The sequence below is a fragment of the Canis lupus genome, chromosome 18, assembly GCF_003254725.2.
Source record: "Canis lupus dingo isolate Sandy chromosome 18, ASM325472v2, whole genome shotgun sequence".
Lineage (NCBI taxonomy): Eukaryota > Metazoa > Chordata > Mammalia > Carnivora > Canidae > Canis > Canis lupus.
In genome coordinates, this window is record NC_064260.1 from 16,546,946 (window position 1) to 16,569,450 (window position 22,505).

Genomic DNA, 22,505 nt, shown 5'->3' on the forward strand with positions numbered 1-22,505 from the left:
GTTTCTTCTCCTTCCCTCCGACACCTAAAGCTTAATAAACCAAATTAGACAAAGATAACTATTCTTACCAAATCCACTAGTAAAGGAATAAGTAATATGCTTATTTATGTTACCTTCTCTTGTAAGGATGGGGAGTCATTGATACAAAAAACATTCATTTATTCGTCCATTTAATAAGTATCCTTAAGGAATCACTGTGCCATGTCCTGGGCTGAACAGTAGAGAATATAACCACAGAAAGGCAAATATGTTTCTTCCTTTCACGTGGCTGTCAGCTTAGTGGGGGTAGTTAGACGGGTCAACATGCAAATACAAAGCAATACAATTTCTGTGATTTGCTGGGGACGTTTGGAGCTCCAGAAGTACAATATACAATACCAAATCCAGTCTCAAGGAATTAGGAAGATTCTTCAGATAGTGATCTAAGAAGAGACCAAAAGATAATTTAAAGTTGACCGGGTGGGAGGAATAGTGTTTCTAGGATCAGAAATCACATACATAAAGAATACATACAGTGAGAGCACAAAGCTCTTAGACAATGTTCAAATTAGTTCTCAACAGATTTTGAGTTGAGACTTGTGATAGTGAAGTCTGGAGATGTGGCCAGTGACAAAACCTTGAAGATCTTTCAAGCTGCTATAGAGTGTGAACTTTATCCTGAAGGTGTAGCAAGTCACTGAATTGCTCCAAATAAATCCAACAATCAGATTAGATTTTTTAAGTACACCTTTGAGGTGGAGGATGGGATACAAGGGAGAAAGTGCAGGTAGGCTGGTAATGGAAGTCCAGACTGAGGGGACAATGTGGTTGGATTATAGAGATTTTTATGAAGGAATGGAGAAGATTCAGGACCAATTGAGATGATGAGGGAATAGCAGGTGGTGAGGACAAGATTTGGGCAGCTGAGTGGACAGCAGTGCCATTCATGGAAGCAAGGAGGAGCAAGTTCATAGAAGTTGATGAATTCACTCTGGACATATAAATCTTTTTTTTTCCATATAGATCTTTTTTAAATTGAGGTGTATTTGATGTATAATATTATAATAACTTCAGGTGTGCCGTGTAATGATTTAATATTTGTATGTCTTGCAAAATGATCATCCCAATAAGTTTTGTTGATATCCATCACCTCACGTTTACAAAATTTTCTTCTTGTGATGAGAACTACTCTCTTAACGGCTTTCAAATATGCAGTACAGTATTATTAACTATAGTCATCATGCTGTACAGTGCGGGCATCTTGATCCTGATAATCCTGGGGATGGGCAAGAAGAAATATTTGATGGGAGGTTAGAAAGCCATGAGGAACTCAGAGGAAGTGTGGCATTTATAGCCTTTTGCATGGAAATTAAAATCATGGGCTTGCCTGCCCAGAGAGTGTGTGGAGCAAGGAATTGTGCCTAGGCAATATAAAGACTGCCATTAGACCCTCAACTGGGCCCTCTCAAGTTTCCAAAATATGAAAGTAAAGTGCAAATACAGCTTAGAGAATTTTTTAAAATATGATTTACTGATACAACGGGCTGCACAGAGGAGGTAAACATCTTAGATGTTCACCTCCTTTTAATAATTTTTTCGAATTTTAGAAAAATGATTCCAAATTATTTAGAATCCTTCAACACAGGAACTCCCCTGACACCATAACTTCTTACTTAACAACTCAAACACTAGATATCTTACTTTAAGTTGATGAAATCACACTAATGGACTGGTGTTAGGAATGGGCCTCATGCTAGCTCAATGTGAGAAAACACCCAGAAAACCTTATGGAAATTCATTCTGACAAAAACTCTAAAACTCTGGCCCCTTTCAAGACAATCCATGGATTCCTTTCATATGGGTGTAGAAAAGAACCTTTATAAAGATATCTCATGTCATATCCACCGCCACTTGTTTAGAAGGATTTCTGTTGACATTGTTCAACATTGGTGAGAAGACACGAAAGCCCAGGAAACACACGGGGACCTCAGGGCCTGGGATTTACATCCTTTTCCCCATGATGATCATTTATCATTTGGACTCAGAGTCCCTTAACTATATAAATGCAATTTTTATGCCTTGTTTTACAAGCTGTTATACTAATCTAATTAGCCATTCAGTTCCTTAATGGATTGTACTTTAGTACTACCCATGATAAAAACGCATGAAATGTGGTTTTGCTTCAGCGGTGATGTTCTATTAAATTACAACTTGTGTGGGTTATAGTTTTGCTTTGTGGTCCGTCATCTTACTCCCAAACTTACCAGTCACACATTTGAGACTTGCCTGGTGACCTACGAAAAAAACCACTGTGACTGTCAGGTAGAAATTTTTCTCTGATGTTTCTTTTTGAAAATTCCTTTTAAATCTTTGCAATAATGTAATCTAAGAACTGTCATTTTACCTCATTTGCATGACCACCCTCTTGCTTTCTGGCTCAAACATCAGAGCATGATAAAGTGGCTTTTGCCCAGTGATTTGGAGTTCTAGAAATAAAATTGTTTATTTAAACTGTATGCAACTTCTTCATTAAATATTTCTCCTTCACTTGGTGGCATCTGAAACAAAAACTAAATACAACCAGTTAAAAAACAAGAGCATATCTCCATGTTCCCATTGGTCACAAGGCATGTTTTAAACATTGCTTTATTTGGTTTTGAGGATTACGTCTGTTTGCTTGTTCTACCTATTACCTTTCGTGTTCAGTAAAAGTTTCCAAGATGTTTACATCTTAACTAAATCAAAGAGTGAGTTTAACAGCAATTGAGAAAGTGTGCTTAATTACAAAACAGAGCTCAGTTGAGGAAAAAATGTCCAGGCACAGACATACTACTCTTCGTCTAAGTAATAAGGGCTACTTTTTATTGAGCACTTAATATTCCAGATGCATGCACGCATACACACACACACACACACACACACAATATACACTCACAGACATATACACACATATACACAGGGATATACATATATATTATTCTCATGTAATTTTCTCTTTATAAACCTATAAAGCAGGTGCTATATTAGCCCCATTTTACAGATGTGGAAAGTGGACATAGAAGTGTTGAGTAACTTGTCCAATATATCCCTCTCACCCATGGGAGAGCCAGGACTCACATAGAGGAATCTGACTTGATCTTGACTTCATTCACCACGTGGCTTTGCTCTTACATGTCACAAACAGAAGCCAGTGTGATTCTGTTTGTCCCATGTTTCTTCCCAACATCCGTTTAAATTATCTGCCCATTTTCTTCCCCATCACTCTCTGAGTATAGGTTAAAAGATTCTTGTTTTTCTCCTGTTTCTTGATCTTGCTCCAGCTGTATTCCATTTGTACTGCACATTCCTTCCTCCAGATGGCTGATTTTTATACGTTAGAATATATATATACATTAGAATATATAAGGTCAGCCCAAGCACTGGTCTCTTTCTTCTCTTCCACGCCCTTCCAGCTGATTTTGTTTTCATGGTCCTGGTTACTAGACCAACACAGGTATTGACTGCTGACCTCAAGTAAACTTAAGGGGATGGGAGTATTGACATGTTTTCTTTATGGAAGCTGGAGGCATTTGCAATAGGTAACCAGTGTGGGAGGTGGTATAGTGTAAGAATCATGTGATGCTAAAGAAAGAGAAACCGACAGTCTCATGGCAGCGGACTGCCTGTGACAAGGGAGTTAGGAGGCAAAGACCATGTATAAGGATGCCACTGACATAAACTCCAGCATCATTCCTTCACAGAAATCACATCATGCTCCCTCCATACTCAGGACTTCCGATGGTTTCCCATGGGGGCCTAGACCTTCATCCACATCCCCTGCTCCGCTGTGTTCCAGCCTCACAGAGTACAGAATTTCACACTCCTACACTTAAGACATGCTTTTCACCTTCTTTTTTCTCTGTCTGGTAATTCCCCAGCATCCTGAAAACCCTTGTTCCAGTGTCATTGTCCATGTGACCTTTTACATCGTTAATGTCTCTCTCCTCTCTGGGCTGCTATAAGTATTAGGTTGATCCAGCAGGAATTGGGGTTGGAGACTGGCTGTGGGAAACATCTCTTTGTTTCCCCCAGTGACCATTCAGATTCGATCTGAAATCTTCTTTGTCTCTGTCCTCTTTCTAGGTCCCAAGACTGCCAAGAGACCAAATAAATCATCCAATCACTTTAGTCTCTCAAACAGTCTCAGTTCAATAATACATATGATCAGTTCAGCATAATAACCTAAGCTCCAAGCTTCATCTGTAGCTTCTCCACCCTCTTCCAGCTTAGGTCTCCTGCAGTGGGAATGGAGAAGGTGGTGGTCAGTTCCTGCTCCTTCTTCCTCACCACCCCCCACCCCAGATTTCAGCCTCTGAACCCTCCAGGGTTGGGTGTGGAGGAAGCAGAAGAGGCAAGAGGCAGATATTGTTACAAGCTGGAATTATTGATCCCTTGGAGAGCTGGTTCTCTCTTCGATCTACCTTTGGGCTCTTTGGAAATCTCCCCATTCACATTACTGCTGGGAATCTCTCACCTGCCATTCTTTTATGTATCTCTCATGTTGGCTTTCACTTTCAGTCCCTGGGCCTCTAGTTAATGACTACAACTTCTTTCCATTGCGGCCTTCTTGTCAGGGAGCCATCTGGGGCAGGATTTCAGACAAAGTAGGCTGTTTCTTGTGTCCATGGGCCCAAGCCTACTCTCCAGTAAACATTCACCTTGGATTCATGATTGAGAGGAGAGTCGTTACTTCTAAGCACAGCCCTCTTCTTACCTAGCCATCTTCCAGGCAACTCCAGGCACTAGTCCAAGGCCATCCAGCATACCATCCAATGCACCAGGCTTGAGGAAAGAAGAAGGTACCTTCCTCCTCTGATACAATCATGGGTGGGACTCACAGTTTACCACCAGTCCTCTCTAAGGAAATCATTTCTCTGCTATCCAGCTTCCTACACACATCAACTTTAAGTTTGTCTCCCTGCAATTTGAGTAACTAAACCCTATTGTCACCTCTTTCACTAGGTCCTTACAGCTGGTCCATCCAACCCTTACCCTAGAATGTGGAGTAGTTGCCACCTATTTTATTAGACCATCAACCAAAACTGATACAAAACTAGTTCCATTTCAGTATTCTCTTACACAGGACCTATACCTCTATGAGAGCATTTACAACATCGCTTTCCTTTTATGTTTCTGTCTCCCTGGTTAGAATGTCAGTTTTTTAAGCTTGGGGAGTATTTCAGCCATTTTTTAATCTCCTGTGTTTGACACATGATGGATTGTTGTTAGGTGTTAGCTGAATGAATGAAAAGCTGGAAAAAACAAGATCTAGTTTATGAGGAAAGAATGAATTTCATTTTCACTGATGACTTGAAGGAAGTTGAAAATATTGTGAATGGAACCAGAGACAGTCCAACTGTTAAGAAAATGGGCTTTAAAAAATTAAAAAATAAAAATAAATTTAAAAAATGGGCTTAACTATGTGGGTTCAAATCTTCATTAGCCATCTGGCTTGGGGCAACTTCTTTTAACGTCTTAGCTGCTCAGTGTCCTCATCTGTAACAGGATAATAATAGTATCCACCTCAAGCTGTGATAATCAAATAAGAAAATACATATAAAACCCTTGGAACAGTCCCTGGCACATAGAAAGGGTTCAATAGATATGTGTCCTCTTTACTGAAACTTTGAGAATAAGCTCCACAAGGAAGCGAACATAGAGGAAAATGTGTAGAAGGCAAAGGATTGAGCCAAAATCTCTGATTATGACGCGTGGGAAAATAGGATAGCAAAAAATATAGACTCCACAAATTATGTCATTCGTATATATCATTGAAGTAATATCAGAATCAAATGCATCAAAGTGATTAGGTTGGACACAAGTGGTGCCCATATATGTGACCTTTGGCAATCAAGATAAATGGTTTCCATTGGAATTAAGTTTCAGTGCCACTCATGTAATCAGCATTATTAATAGTTTTTATTATCAACATCAAATGATTTTTTAAGTTCTGCTGTTCATAAAACAAAGGAATAGAAAGTAGTGAGTATGTAAACTATCTAGCTGATGTCCTCGAAAATAATGCTTGAGGGTGTCAGGTCAAATAAGAAAGATGAAAACGATTCACATTCACAGTGCATTTTTCTCCTTGTCTTCTTTAGATTATTTTTTTCAGTTTCTTTGGGAATATTTAATTCATTTCATCTGAGCCTGTTCTTGTTTTTCTCAAGTAGGGCAGAATGATATAAGACCAAATAGAGTAATTAACTTAAGGAGTTTATGTGATCTGGAGAATTGCAATTATAAGTCACCAGTTTAAATCTGCCCTGGGTTGGTAGAAGGCCATAACCATCTGTTGGCTCTTTGGTAATTACCATGAAATAGATGTATAACAGTATTGGCTTTTAATATAGAATCTGGATTTATATTGGTTGTGCTTTTTGATTTGGGGTTGGTAAGCTGTAAGAGGTTATGGAACTAATATGTTCTTCCTCTACAGCCTCTGTGTTTCTCCTCCATCCTCTGCAAGTTCATGGCCTTGCGTGACTCATCTTCCAATGTTTTTCCAGAAAACTTGCCTATTGGAAGAAGACGCACACCACATTCTTATGCTTCTAATTACCATCATGATGTTTTATTTCCCACAAATCCCTAAGCAGCCCTTTGTTCATGACCAAGTAGGTGGGGCTCTAAATGCCAATAAATACAGTTACAAAGCTGCAAGTTACAAAGCTCCCCAGAGCACCACTCTCATTAGCAATATCCCAGAGTAAGCAGGTCGTGGACTCACAAGGCAAGCGGACTGAAGCCCACTCAGTATTGAATCACGTGTGGTAATTATTGGTTAAGATGACTTTGCCTTCGTTTACAGAATAGTGCATCCCTTTGTAACTTCTGTGCATGATTTCTAGAATAATCAAGAATTATTTGTGTCATTTGTTCCTATTCAAAAGGCACAGAGTATAGCTGCCAGTTCCTCTGCAGTTGCTAGAGGAGTTAAGTGCTACCCCGCTGCCAGCGCCCATCCCATGGTGGTGCCTCTCCCTGTCAGGTGGCTGTGGGTGTTTGTACCACTTTCAAAAGTGGGAGGCACATTCTTCCTGTCTGAAGCAGGAGAACGGTTAATCTTAGGGTAACTTCTGGTGCTTCAGCTCTGTGACAATGGTCTTGGTTTTGCCATCAAGGTTTAAGGTTTTTTTTAGCTCTTTCCAGATAAGACACAGTATCAAGGATCAGCATTTCACCTTGGATAGGAATCTCATATCTGGGAATACTTGGACTAGCATGATGCTAAATAATGATAATAATAATAATAATAATAGGCACTCTATGATGATAAATAATAGTAGCAACAATAGTAGGAATAGTAGTCATGATGGCATTTCATGAGTGCTTTGTAGGTGCCAGCACTATGAGGAAGGCCTTATTGTCCAAGTTTTATATCTGTAAGTAGATAGACCATGGGTGTCAGTAAATGGAGGTTTATTGCTCCATTTTCCTTAGTTACTCTTGAATCATCTGGATACATTCAACAAAGTCATCTCTTTTGAGCTCCTCAAACATACATCCTGCAATCTGAGAACATCCTTAATTTCCAGCTCAAAGAAAAACAATAAATATAAGTTTTTGGAGGGCCAACCTGGAGCTCCTTCAGCTAGCAGCCTGCTTTCCATAACTCTCCATCACAGAGAAGAGCCAAAAAGATCAGTGAAGCACTCAGAGGCAAGCCCAGGGATGAATGACGAGCAAGTTTTTTGGTTTTGGTGTTGTTTTTCTTTTTTTCTCATCCTTTAATAGTACCCCATGAAGCAGAGTTTCTAAATGGATAATATGCTATGGAAGTGATTCTCATCTTCAGTGGCAGCCAAAATTTGTATTTTGAAAGCATGAATCATTTGTGATTCTTTGGTATCTGTGTGTGTGTGTGTGTGTGTGTGTGTGTGTGTGTGAGAAAGAGAGAGAGAGGGAGAGAGTGTTTTGCTCACTCCCCATTAATAAATGTTTATATCTGCTCAGCTTGCCTGGTTACTCTGGGCTTGCAAAGGCATAAATCACTGGCTTTTGCCAGCTCTGGAATTGACCCACAGATTAAATGCAGATCACTGCGAGATAGGTGCTGTTACGCTTCTTTTTTAAGAACTCTTCCCACTCTGATGGCTGTGCCTGCACCTGCTAATCTTTCTCTATTTATTACCCGAGTTCATTGGGTGCCTAGCAAAGAATTCCAGATTACTCCTTCTACACATTTATGTCAACTCGTGTTGAGAAGTAAATCCACACTAAAGGTCACAGATTCTGTTAGGAAGGTTTGTCCTTTAGAATAGGCTGTGATTTGGTCACATGTATTTAAAAGAAGTTTCCTTAAAAAGTAATTTATTAAATTTTTTTAATTTAGGCCAGGGATTTGGATTTACTAGGCATACAGAATTTAGAAAGGTCATATGTTAATCTTTTATCTATTACCACTTCCATTTAGACACACTGCCTCCTCTTTACTACATTTACTGTTGATAAATATGCAGTAATAATGACAATTTTCCTGTTTAACAAACACCAAAAGCCCTAATGAAGACAACAGCCATTAGGTAAATCAACAACCCATTAAAGGGAAGCATTAAGTCAGAACAGGAGAGTCTATTAATTTTCTTATAGCTCTTGTACATTAAGCATTTGCCAAATTCATTGTCCCAGTGGACGCTAGGCAAGTCTCCAGTTCTGAATAAGAATTGGAACTTTCACTCTGGGATTCTGCTGTCACTTGTCTAATACTTTTGTCATAAATTGTGGAATTGTTAATGCAGAATAAAGGTCATTATGTCCAAATTATGAAAAAATGTAAATTAATTTGTCTGAAAATTTAAAGTCTTAATGCAAGTTGAAGGCTAATGAAAAAAACCCTAAGACAAATGGTGAAAGGGATGATCACACTCAAAGCAGAGTTCACTTTTAAACATGTATTTTGGAGGGTATAATCCCCAGGTAGATCAATAGCTTCCTGCTATCATGCCCAACTTGTCTTCCAGAAATTAAGCATCCCAGAAAAAGGTTTAAGTGATCCACTCAATTATTTCATTTTGTCTTTTTAGAGTATAAAGACAAACAGGAGGAAATCAGATAAGCTTTCCAGAAAAGTGCTTTGCAAATCACTGTACTGGAAACTATCTGGTGTAGAACTTCAGGGATTTGAGTCCCAGCTTTCTAATGAGAATAAACCTGAGCTCAGTAAGACTTGTGGCTAGTCCGTGTTCCCATGTCTTTTTCCATTAAGAATCAGAACGTTAACTATGATTTCTGGCCAGATTCCAGCTTGGTTAATTGCCTGCTGTCTACGTAAATTCCCTTTGCTTGGGATGTTCTTCACTTTGGATTGCATTGCTCTTATTGTCATGTTTCCCCCAAGAGGTGGGTACATGATATTGTAGAATGAGCCAGAATATAATTTGTCAAGCTAATAAGAGTACTTTGGGGATGAAGGGTTAAACATAAGTAGTGTGCTTTTCACAATTTCCCTCCAATGCTGCCTATTTGTATAGTAATTAATGTGGAATAGCATTAGTGAAACATGGCATTGAGCCAAATCACCATGACAAGGGTGGCGATAACACGGCATAAATAATTTTTATAAATTCTACTGGAAGTAACTATTCAAACAAACCCCAGAACCTCCCTGATGGATGCATCTTTTTGTTTGTTTGTTTTGGATCTGAACCTGCCACATTTAATCAGTAATTAACACAATGTTCTGTGAGATTTCTTTTACTCTATATGAATGTCAAGAACATAACATTTGTCATCATTTTTGTACCTAGTACAGGACATGGCACAGTAACCGGCACGGTGGCACTCACTGAAGTAAGGTTTGTTAAGCAAATGAATGAAGATGGGGCAATGAACATTTACTGATTTCCTGAGATTCCCCAATCTTTAGTAGGTCTCTTGTCTACAGTTTCTCATCTAATCCTCACAATTACTCCCATTTCACAGATGAAAACACAGAGGCTCGCAGAGGCCAAATGGCTTTCCCAGGATCAAACAGTATTGATTTTTTGTAGCCCGGTATATTTGACTATAAAGCCAGCCCTTTCATTCCTCAATCTCTCATAGCCTCCCATATTGTGCCTGGCATCCTTGGCCTTAATTTGAGAAGGCAAGTCCGAAAACCTCAGACCCTGTGAAAGTCAAGTTGATCTCCGTAGACAAGGTTAACGACACCCTATGGAATTTTACATTGTTATTCTTACTCTCATTACTCCAATTCAAATCTGTCATTGTTGCCATTTTAGAGTTGTCATAACTATTGCCAAGTAATTATATACTTGTCACAAAATATACCATAAATCGAATCTTTATGAATCTTGGTGAAAAGTGGTTCAAATGTGAATGCTTAGCGAATCCAGAAAACAATGAGAAAAAATACTCTTTAAGCTCCCTTAAATCCACTCACTATGGTTGAATCTATTGTGTTGACTAGAGAAAATGCACTTCAGCCCTCCTGCACCTGGACTATGTTCATAGCCAAGTTTTCAGTTTTTTAACTGGCATTAAATTACCTAGAAATTGAATGTGTGGAAAATGACAGAAATTCATTTTGCCTCATGAAAGAAATCATTCTATTCCTATTTTGTTTTTTTTCCAAAATAGTACAAAAACCTGTACCTTTAAAGACCATTGACCCAGGATGTAGGAAATATGTATTTCTATATGATAATAGCTATAGCATAGAGAAAGGCTTAGGAAACACAATGATGTGTAGGCTATAAGTCAGTCGATTTCCAATCACTCAATCACACATCTCAGTGTAGTCCAGAAACTCCTATACCAATATATTTTATTTCCAGCCAGACATTGGCTAATTTATGACTCTGCCAACAATGCCATTTTAATTAATTTTATTCATCTTATTTCTCTTTCCTCTGCTCCTCATATCTCATCTATTTGCATTGCCTAGATTTTAATTAAAAAACCTCTCCTCTCTAAGGAGCAATCTGAAGTGGCAAAAATAATCACTTAAAATATTACAGTCATTAAAAAATTGGCTGTGGTGGAAGCCATGCATTTTCAATTTTCCTACAAATGATGTTTTAGCTTCCTTTTAAAGTGCACTTTGTATCTGAATTGTCTGCCACCAGCCAGCTTGGCTATCAAAAATGGTCTTCCAGCTGGGTGGGCTGAGTGACAACTCCTTAATGGAGGAAATGGATGGCTCTCTGCTCATGTGGAGGGGAAGGCATACCAGACAGATTTCATTCCATCTGCCACCAGCTCTCTGCAAGCTGGCATTGCCCAAATGCCCAATATACTCATTCCAACAAAAAGGATATCGTCAAAAAAATAAATTGTAAAGCTACAGATGCCTGAAAGAAGCATCGGGGCCATTAGACCCCAGGGAGATAATATTAAGAGGTGCCTCAGTGTTCATCTTTTATGAAAACCTAATTAAACTATGGTGGGGGCGATTGCAAGTACTTTTACAAGTACAGAGGTGAAGTCATTAACATTTGCAGCAGAGGATAGGGAGCAACCTTAGAAAAATGTTATCCTGAATTGTGGCCAAGGACTTGTTATATTGAGGAATTTGCACTGATGTTTCCTGTTGATGCTTTTCTGAATGGCAAATTCTTGTCACTTGGCTACACTGTGTTCTGCTTTTCAAGTAAAGGAAACTCATTTAACTGTAAAGTAGGAAAATATTTTCGATTGACAAGTAGAAACAAATATGGACTATATTTAAGGGATTTTTAAAATTTGGAGATCTCCAGAACTTAGAACTATAAAGTATATGTCATTGATCAGTGCTAAAGTAGTGACACAAAGGAAAAATAATTATAATATCATAATTAATGCATATTAGGAGGGCTAGAAATAGAAATATTTAAAGCCATCTTCAGAATTTATACCTTTATTTTGTCCCAAATATATGCTTAGTTACTTGATATATATTCACCATAAGTCAGTCAAAAGCTAGAACTCAGGAAATCAAATTTTATGATCATTTGCTAAAAAAAAAAAAAAAACCTGACAGATTTTTAGTATACTCAAAATACTCCTGAATTCCAAAATACTCTTGTTTGTATCATATCAAGAGTTTGTGTATCTCACAAAGTTAGACCTTTAACTATCTTTTGAAATTGTTTAGATTTTAATTGTTATTACATAAAAATGACATGAGTTTGAATAAATGTTGAACAAAAGCGGCTGGGTATTAAAATCACTGAGAGCAGTTTCCTGAAATTCTTTTCATATTTTCAATGCACATTTTGCTTGGATTATTAACATAGTATACTGATATTACCCAGTGCAAGTTCATCAGTAGAAAAAAGTGGTAATGGACATCTTGCATTATTAAATTGTCCGGTCTTCAGAGAATTTTTGGTAATCTGCCAAAATTTGGAGGACTTTTAAACTTCTAATTGATGCTTCTGTTTGTCCTAAAAGTGAATGAGTGCTACTGGTATTTTTACCATATGGTATTTTGGGACATACTCTTTTACATTTTACTAAAGGTTTTAAGTTGATTTGAAAAATTTTAAAGACTGTTCTAATGAGAAACATACTTAAAAATGGATTTAAATATATTTCTATTTCTGTATCACCTACTGCTAAGAGTATGGAATACAACAGCTTATTTTTGGAAAATATATATATCCAGAAATAAAATAAGATTATTGCATAGCACTCGGAAGTTTCAGAAACACATTTCCTCAAGTAATATCACTTGTGCTTCTAACAACACCTCTAGGGAATAGATATTACAGACATCATTCTGTACCCTGAGAAATTCAGGCCTGCAGAGGTTAACTGACTTATGCAAAACCATGTAGCTGTTAAGTAGAGCAAACATATTGGAACAGGTCTTCTGGTTCCAATCCTCAGACTTCTTGAGGATGGATAGCAAATGAGTCTTCACTTCTTGTCATCTTGATTGGTTTTGGTTTCTAGGATTTTGTTCTTTTCCAACCTTCATCTCCTCAATTCATGTAAGTGCTGAATTAATTGAGGTAGATTTTAGGGAAGAGTTCAGGCAACCCTGTAACCCAGCAGGCCATGCATTCCCATCCAGAGGCAGAGATGCAGTATCAAACAAGCTGAGGTCCAGGGAATTCTATCCCAGTCCAAATGCATTCGTGCATAAATTCTTAGTTTGGAGAGTTACTGGAAAACCAGGCCCATTCTAAGATTTTTGAGCCTCCATGACAAATTCTAAAACAGAATTCACGTGGAGCTCTGACTTGCCTTGTAATTGATGTAGGAATCCTCAGAATGAGAACCCTAAACTGTCCCCTTTTAAGAATTTAAGGATTCTTAAATATAGGGCCTATATACAGTCAACCACTAAGTAGGCTTGTTCCTGCTCTCATTCCTGCTCACATGACTCAGGAATACACCAATCTCACACCAACTAGCCCCTATTTTATAGTCCCAATATGACACTGTTGTTCGTATTACCCTGACTCTAAACCTTGAAAACACTGGGTTCAACTCAGAATGGCAGAGGCAGAAGCTGTATCTTGATCTCCTTAGCATGGTGGGGAGTCAAGCAGCCATGTGTTGCTGTGTGTGTGTATTCCCAGGCCCTGCTGCCCAGAAAATGACAACCCCATCTTGCTAGGAGAGCAGAGAGGTTGAGCCACCACCCACTGAGCTGTGGCTGTTTACTTTGCATATTGCTTTTTTGGGGGTAATGTGTTGCAGCATTGAGGCTATGAAGAAGAGAATATTCACAGAGCAGTACTTTTCCCTCCACACCCAGTGGACTTTGGGCCTATTTAGGAAGGGAGAAGAGAACTAACTGTGAATCTTCCTATAAACCTGACAGACAGGATTGGGATATTTGCAGTGGAAAGACCAGCACTGATTGTTTTAAACCACTGCCCTGTCTGTTTGAATTTAGATTTGGCATCATTATTCTTTCACTACAAGCTGTTAAAGAACAACTCCTTCCCTATAGAAATAATAAAACTATGCCAAAAACTATCCCATTGTCTCTTTCATGGAAACTCACCAAAGACAGAGACCCTACTAGTTTTTGGATCCTATTAGATTAGCATGAAAACTGGGTAACATTTAATTAAGGTGAGTATTAATATTTTTTCAGATTGCTTTATTGATCCTTGATACAGTAAATATGCGGGCACTCTGTAGTCATAGTGTCAAAATGCATATTTGGTAGATAATTTTCAATAAGTATACAATTACAAACGATCTATTCAACTACCAAATCTATTTGGTAACCACAAAATAACTAACTAAAGGTGCTTTAAAATTATTTCTAGTTTTCTAAAACGCCAACTGATTTTAATTTTCTGAAATCAGTTTAACAAGATGCAGTTAAACAATATCTTGTTTTCTAATGACTTTTTTTGCATAAATTTTCCATCTCAGATGAATTAAAATATATATCAAAATCTTAATAATACAAATTTTGGAAGAGTAACAAAACATTTAATTTATAACATGGAATTAAAATGTTAACAAACAACTCTGAGGCAAATGAAACCAAAACTGAAATAATTAAATTGATATTTAGCTGGAAATGACTAAGGTTTCATGTTAAGTAGGTCACTCTTTTTATTACCTAAATATGTCCTTTTAAATTGTAATTAAATTTCATACATATAGATGTTTTATGTATGGCTTTTCCTTAGACAATGACTAAATGTGAAGATAATTGTAAAAAACGTTACTTAGAGTTTGGTGGATTTATTAGGAAAGTAATCTTTGTTATTTTAGTTAGCATTTGTAGTCTTTACAGGATAAAAGTAGTGGACTCTTGGTTTTGTCACCTTTTAACAATTTCTACCTACTATTAAATAAACTGAACCCTAGTTTTCATCAGTTTGTGTGAGTTAGGATCACATATAATGAGCTCAGTTTAGCATCTGTGAATAAACTGTATTCATTGTGGTATGAAGAAGATTCTCAAGCAGGTGATGCTTGCCACACGCTACAGTATTACCTAAGATGATGACAGGTTCTGTGGGTGTATCTTATGTGTTACCACTGTGAAATGACCACGCCCCCCAAGATCATATGCCCCGACTCTCTTGAACTTCTGGAAGCTTTACTTAACTCTTTTTTTTTTAATTTATTTTTTATTGGTGTTCAATTTACTAACATACAGAATAACACCCAGTGCCCGTCACCCATTCACTCCCACCCCCCCCCTCCTCCCCTTCTACCACCCCTAGTTCGTTTCCCAGAGTTAGCAGTCTTTACGTTCTGTCTCCCTTTCTGATATTTCCCACACATTTCTTCTCCCTTCCCTTATATTCCCTTTCACTATTATTTATATTCCCCAAATGAATGAGAACATATAATGTTTGTCCTTCTCCGACTGACTTACTTCACTCAGCATAATACCCTCCAGTTCCATCCACGTTGAAGCAAATGGTGGGTATTTGTCATTTCTAATAGCTGAGTAATATTCCATTGTATACATAAACCACATCTTCTTTATCCATTCATCTTTCGATGGACACCGAGGCTCCTTCCACAGTTTGGCTATCGTGGCCATTGCTGCTAGAAACATCGGGGTGCAGGTGTCCCGGCGTTGCATTTGTATCTTTGGGGTAAATCCCCAACAGTGCAATTGCTGGGTCGTAGGGCAGGTATATTTTTAACTGTTTGAGGAACCTCCACACAGTTTTCCAGAGTGGCTGCACCAGTTCACATTCCCACCAACAGTGTAAGAGGGTTCCCTTTTCTCCGCATCCTCTCCAACATTTGTTGTTTCCTGCCTTGTTAATTTTCCCCATTCTCACTGGTGTGAGGTGGTATCTCATTGTAGTTTTGATTTGTATTTCCCTGATGGCAAGTGATGCAGAACATTTTCTCATATGCATGTTGGCCATGTCTATGTCTTCCTCTGTGAGATTTCTGTTCATGTCTTTTGCCCATTTCATGATTGGATTGTTTGTTTCTTTGGTGTTGAGTTTAATAAGTTCTTTATAGATCTTGGAAACTAGCCCTTTATCTGATATGTCATTTGCAAATATCTTCTCCCATTCTGTAGGTTGTCTTTGAGTTTTGTTGACTGTATCCTTTGCTGTGCAAAAGCTTCTTATCTTGATGAAGTCCCAATAGTTCATTTTTGCTTTTGTTCCTTTTGCCTTTGTGGATGTATCTTGCAAGAAGTTACTGTGGCCGAGTTCAAAAAGGGTGTTGCCTGTGTTCTTCTCTAGGATTTTGATGGAATCTTGTCTCACATTTAGATCTTTCATCCATTTTGAGTTTATCTTTGTGTATGGTGAAAGAGAGTGGTCTAGTTTCATTCTTCTGCATGTGGATGTCCAATTTTCCCAGCACCATTTATTGAAGAGACTGTCTTTCTTCCAATGGATAGTCTTTCCTCCTTTATCGAATATTAGTTGCCCATAAAGTTCAGGGTCCACTTCTGGATTCTCTATTCTGTTCCGCTGATCTATGTGTCTGTTTTTGTGCCAGTACCACACTGTCTTGATGACCACAGCTTTGTAGTACAACCTGAAATCTGGCATTGTAATGCCCCCAGATATGGTTTTCTTTTTTAAAATTCCCCTGGCTATTCGGGGTCTTTTCTGATTCCACACAAATCTTAAAATAATTTGTTCTAACTCTCTGAAGAAAGTCCATGGTATTTTGATAGGGATTGCATTAAACGTGTATATTGCCCTGGGTAACATTGACATTTTCACAATATTAATTCTGCCAATCCATGAGCATGGAATATTTTTCCATCTCTTTGTGTCCTCCTCAATTTCTTTCAGAAGTGTTCTATAGTTTTGAGGGTATAGATCCTTTACATCTTTGGTTAGGTTTATTCCTAGGTATCTTATGCTTTTGGGTGCAATTGTAAATGGGATTGACTCCTTAATTTCTCTTTCTTCAGTCTCATTGTTAGTGTATAGAAATGCCACTGATTTCTGGGCATTGATTTTGTATCCTGCCACGCTACCGAATTGCTGTATGAGTTCTAGCAATCTTGGGGTGGAGACTTTTGGGTTTTCTATGTAGAGTATCATGTCATCGGCGAAGAGGGAGAGTTTGACTTCTTTGCCAATTTGAATGCCTTTAATATCTTTTTGTTGTCTGATTGCTGAGGCTAGGACTTCCAGTACTATGTTGAACAGCAGTGGTGAGAGTGGACATCCCTGTCTTGTTCCTGATCTTAGGGGAAAGGCTCCTAGTGCTTCCCCATTGAGAATGATATTTGCTGTGGGCTTTTCATAGATGGCTTTTAAGATGTCGAGGAATGTTCCCTCTATCCCTACACTCTGAAGAGTTTTGATCAGGAATGGATGCTGTATTTTGTCAAATGCTTTCTCTGCATCCAGTGAGAGGATCATATGGTTCTTGGTTTTTCTCTTGCTGATATGATGAATCACATTGATTGTTTTACGGGTGTTGAACCAGCCTTGTGTCCCGGGGATAAATCCTACTTGGTCATGGTGAATAATTTTCTTAATGTACTGTTGGATCCTATTGGCCAGTATCTTGTTGAGAATTTTTGCATCCATGTTCATCAGGGATATTGGTCTGTAATTCTCCTTTTTGGTGGGGTCTTTGTCTGGCTTTGGAATTAAGGTGATGCTGGCTTCATAGAACGAATTTGGAAGTACTCCATCTCTTTCTATCTTTCCAAACAGCTTTAGGAGAATAGGTATGATTTCTTCTTTAAACGTTTGATAGAATTCCCCTGGGAAGCCATCTGGCCCTGGACTCTTGTGTCTTGGGAGGTTTTTGATGACTGCTTCAATTTCCTCCCTGGTTATTGGCCTGTTCAGGTTTTCTATTTCTTCCTGTTCCAGTTTTGGTAGTTTGTGGCTTTCCAGGAATGCGTCCATTTCTTCTAGATTGCCTAATTTATTGGCGTATAGCTGTTCATAATATGTTTTTAAAATCGTTTGTATTTCCTTGGTGTTGGTAGTGATCTCTCCTTTCTCATTCATGATTTTATTAATTTGAGTCTTCTCTCTCTTCTTTTTAATAAGGCTGGCTAATGGTTTATCTATCTTATTAATTCTTTCAAAGAACCAACTCCTGGTTCTGTTGATCTGTTCCACAGTTCTTCTGGTCTCAATTTCGTTGAGTTCTGCTCGAATCTTTATTAACTCCCTTCTTCTCTTGGGTGTAGGATCTATTTGCTGTTTTTTCTCTAGCTCCTTTATGTGTAAGGTTAGCTTTTGTATTTGAGTTCTTTCCAGTTTTTGAATGGATGCTTGTATTGCGATGTATTTCCCCCTTAGGACTGCTTTTGCTGCATCCCAAAGATTTTGAACGGTTGTATCTTCATTCTCATTAGTTTCCATGAATCTTTTTAATTCTTCCTTAATTTCCTGGTTGACCCTTTTATCTTTTAGCAGGATGGTCCTTAACCTCCACGTGTTTGAGGTCCTTCCAAACTTCTTGTTGTGATTTAGTTCTAATTTCAAGGCATTATGGTCCGAGAATATGCAGGAGACAATCCCAATCCTTTGGTATCGGTTCAGACCCGATTTGTGTCCCAATATGTGGTCTATTCTGGAGAAAGTTCCATGTGCGCTTGAGAAGAATGTGTATTCAGTTGAGTTTGGATGTAAAGTTCTGTAGATATCTGTGAAATCCATCTGGTCCAGTGTATCATTTAAAGCTCTCGTTTCTTTGGAGATGTTGTGCTTAGAAGACCTATCGAGTATAGAAAGAGCTAGATTGAAGTCACCAAGTATAAGTGTATTATTATCTAAGTATTTCTTCACTTTGGTTAATAATTGATTGATATATTTGGCAGCTCCCACATTCGGAGCATATATATTGAGGATTGTTAAGTCCTCTTGTTGAATAGATCCTTTAAGTATGATATAGTGTCCCTCTTCATCTCTCACTACAGTCTTTGGGGTAAATTTTAGTTTATCTGATATAAGGATGGCTACCCCTGCTTTCTTTTGAGGACCATTCGAATGGTAAATGGTTCTCCAACCTTTTATTTTCAGGCTGTAGGTGTCCTTCTGTCTAAAATGAGTCTCTTGTAGACAGCAAATAGATGGGTCCTGCTTTTTTATCCAGTCTGAAACCCTGCGCCTTTTGATGGGGTCATTAAGCCCGTTCACATTCAGAGTTACTATTGAGAGATATGAGTTTAGTGTCATCATGATATCTATTCAGTCTTTGTTTTTGTGGACTGTTCCACTGAACTTCTTCTTAAAGGGGAATTTTAAGAGGCCCCCTTAAAATTTCTTGCAGAGCTGGTTTGGAGGTCACATATTCTTTTAGTTGCTGCCTGTCTTGGAAGCTCTTTATCTCTCCTTCCATTTTGAATGAGAGCCTTGCTGGATAAAGTATTCTTGGTTGCATGTTCTTCTCATTTAGGACCCTGAATATATCCTGCCAGCCCTTTCTGGCCTGCCAGGTCTCTGTGGAGAGGTCTGCTGTTACCCTAATACTCCTCCCCATAAAAGTCAGGGATTTCTTGTCTCTTGCTGCTTTAAGGATCTTCTCCTTATCTTTGGAATTGGCAAGCTTCACAATTAAATGTCGAGGTGTTGAACGGTTTTTATTGATTTTAGGGGGGGATCTCTCTATTTCCTGGATCTGAATGCCTGTTTCCCTTCCCAGATTAGGAAAGTTTTCAGCTAGAATTTGTTCAAATACATATTCTGGCCCTCTGTCCCTTTCGGCGCCCTCGGGAACCCCAATTAAACGTAGGTTTTTCTTCCTCAGGCTGTCGTTTATTTCCCTTAATCTATCTTCATGGTCTTTTAATTGTTTGTCTCTTTTTTCCTCAGTTTCCCTCTTTGCTATCAACTTGTCTTCTATGTCACTCACTCGTTCTTCCACCTCGTTAACCCTCGTCGTTAGGACTTCTAGTTTGGATTGCATCTCATTCAATTGATTTTTAATTTCTGCCTGATTAGCTCTAAATTCTGCAGTCATGAAGTCTCTTGAGTCCTTTATACTTTTTTCTAGAGCCACCAGTAGCTGTATAATAGTGCTTCTGAATTGGCTTTCTGACATTGAATTGTAATCCAGATTTTGTAACTCTGTGGGAGAGAGGACTGTTTCTGATTCTTTCTTTTGAGGTGAGGTTTTCCTTCTAGTCATTTTGCTCAGTGCAGAGTGGCCAAAAGCAAGTTGTATTGGGAAAAAGAGAAAAAGAGAGGAGAGAAAGAAGGAAAGAAAAGAGAAAGAGAAAAAAAAGGGAAGAGAAAAAAAACAAAAGGAAAAAAAAGAAGAAAAAGAGAAAGAAAAAGAAAGGAGAAAAAAAAGGGGGGGTGGGGGAAGGAAACAAATCAAAAAGCAAAACAAAACAAAAAAAAACAAAAAACAAAAAAAACAAAACAAAACAAAAAAAAAGAACCACAGGGGAGTATCTACTTAACTCTTTCAAAATAGTACTCTGACTCTTCCTCAATTGATTTTACCAGCCATAACCAGCTTGTCATAAAATGTTTCTTTGCATAAATCACTCCCTTATTTTAGGACACCATGCCAACAGAATATTGTAGAGCTCTCTAAGGTGGTTTTACTGTCAGGCTCCGGTCAAATTCTCAAAATCATGCCTTCTGATCACCTTTGTCACTCATTCATACTTGTCATTCAATTTGGATTTTTATCCATCCTTTAAAGCAGGTTAAAAACCTGTTCATCCATGGAACTTATGCATCTAGACCAGCCCTGGACTGCAATTCTTACCTTTTCTCACTCATTAGCACTTGGCATCTGCTGCCTAACATTGAGACCTATCTTTGATATCTCTCAGTGAGACTGGGATTTTTTTGAGAGCAAAGATTATGTATTATTATACTTCATTATAAACCCCTCCCCCCTAACCTTCCTTAATGCCTTCTACATAGTAAATTCTCTGTAAAAGAATAACTGATTACTTGAAAAGGCACAGCCGTATCATTCATTCATTCATCATTGAATTATTCAACAATTTTTTAAATTTCTACTATATAAGCCAAACATTGTATATACAGCACTGAACAAAATGGACATGATCCCAGCTCTACAGAACTCACAGTCACTGGACCAGATATATTCTGTCCAATTATTTTTCTTCATTTGTATTTCATTTTAAGGGTATATAAAACTTAAAAAGTTGTTTGATCTTTCTTTTACTAGTATTTCTATGTATGTGACTTACTACCAAAAATTAGTTAATAAAAACTTAGATTTATACATAAAAAAAGTAAATATTCAGTTTACTCAGCTCCAGAGTTTGATCTGACCTTTGACTATTCACTTTAAGCTGAAAAAATATAGGTTAAAAAATGTATCACAAGAAACTCTTTTTCTTTATTCATTGCAAATCTTGTGCTTTGGGGGAGAATAACAAAGATTGTGATTTCCCAGCTCTTCATGGGAGCCATCATGTACTACTTAGGTCTCACCAGAAACTTTTATTCAAGAGGTAGCTGAGAATATACGATCATATCAGGGATTACTTTGACCTTTTCTATATTCCATGTTTTGATTAGCTGGCTATTCTATTCCTATCCCATTTACAGACAAATCGCAAAAGGCTTGAATGGCAAGCCAGAAATATAGAGAATATTGAAAAGGTCAGTGTGATTTAGCCCATAAGCACAGTATTGAAAATATATGGCAAGTCATTATCACTCTTAATTCCCATGACAAGGACTAGGTAAAGATGGGAAATTATTCCAATTAAAATATTCTTGTTTCATACTGAAGGCTGACATGGCAAAGCTCAAATGGCCCCTGGACTCCTTTTTTTGTGATAACTTCATAGGTTAGAAAGAAATTGTAATTGAATTAAACAGGACAAAAAAAAAAAAAAGAAGTAACAAGCTCTTCTGATTTTGAGAGTCCATCATAGAGGGAATAATATAGTGACTTTTCTAAAAATTCTAATTATGCATGGGTAAGACAGATCCAGCTACAAAACCAATTCAACAGTCACCCCCTGCTCTCTTTTCACCTACAGCATAGCTGTCAGTCAGAAGGCAACTCTATTTATTTCCACGGAAATGAAGGAAGTGAGTTCAATTTTGCCACCACCCGGGATGTAGATCTTTCTACAGAGGATATTCAAGAGCAGTGGTCAGAAGAATTTGAAAGCCAGCCTACAGGGTGAGTAATTGCTATTCCATGCTGTGTATAGCACTTATATTTATTCCACTGAACATATTTTAAGTGCCTATTATTAAATAGCAAAAGCATAGTTAAATCAATATTGATTATTCTTTTTTAAAGGATTTATTTATTTGAGAGAGAGAGAGGGAGGAAGGGCGGAAGGAGAGAGAGAGAGAGAATCTTAAGCTACCACTGTGCTGAGCACCCAGCCCAATGTGGGGCTCAATCTCATGACCCAGAGATTGTGACCTGAGCCAAAATCAAGAGTCGGGTATTTAACCGACTGAGCCACTCAGGTGCCCCAAAGCTGATTGTTCTTACAGACAGGACAAATAGTTACACTTGCCCTAAACATTCTTCATTAAAGAATCAACTATTTTTCTATGTAGTAAAAATTTGTAATTACAAATACCTTTTAACTGCAGTTGAAGCACTTATAGTTCATCTTTGTTTATTCAGCTTTTACTGGGAAAACGTTTTCTTCAATGTGTATA

General features: G+C 37.9%; 1 protein-coding gene across 2 annotated transcripts in view; it reads left to right on the forward strand.

The window, feature by feature from the left end:
* Positions 1-22,505, forward strand: part of RELN (reelin) — a 492,310-nt gene that overhangs the window by 280,692 nt on the left and 189,113 nt on the right. For both annotated transcript variants that reach the window (XR_007403524.1, XM_025449216.2), the window contains exon 11: positions 21,863-22,008. Coding sequence is in view for 1 of the 2 variants with exons in the window: in XM_025449216.2 (XP_025305001.1) it covers positions 21,863-22,008 (146 nt within the window). In the remaining variant the exon portion in view is untranslated. The remainder of the gene's footprint in view (positions 1-21,862; positions 22,009-22,505) is intronic.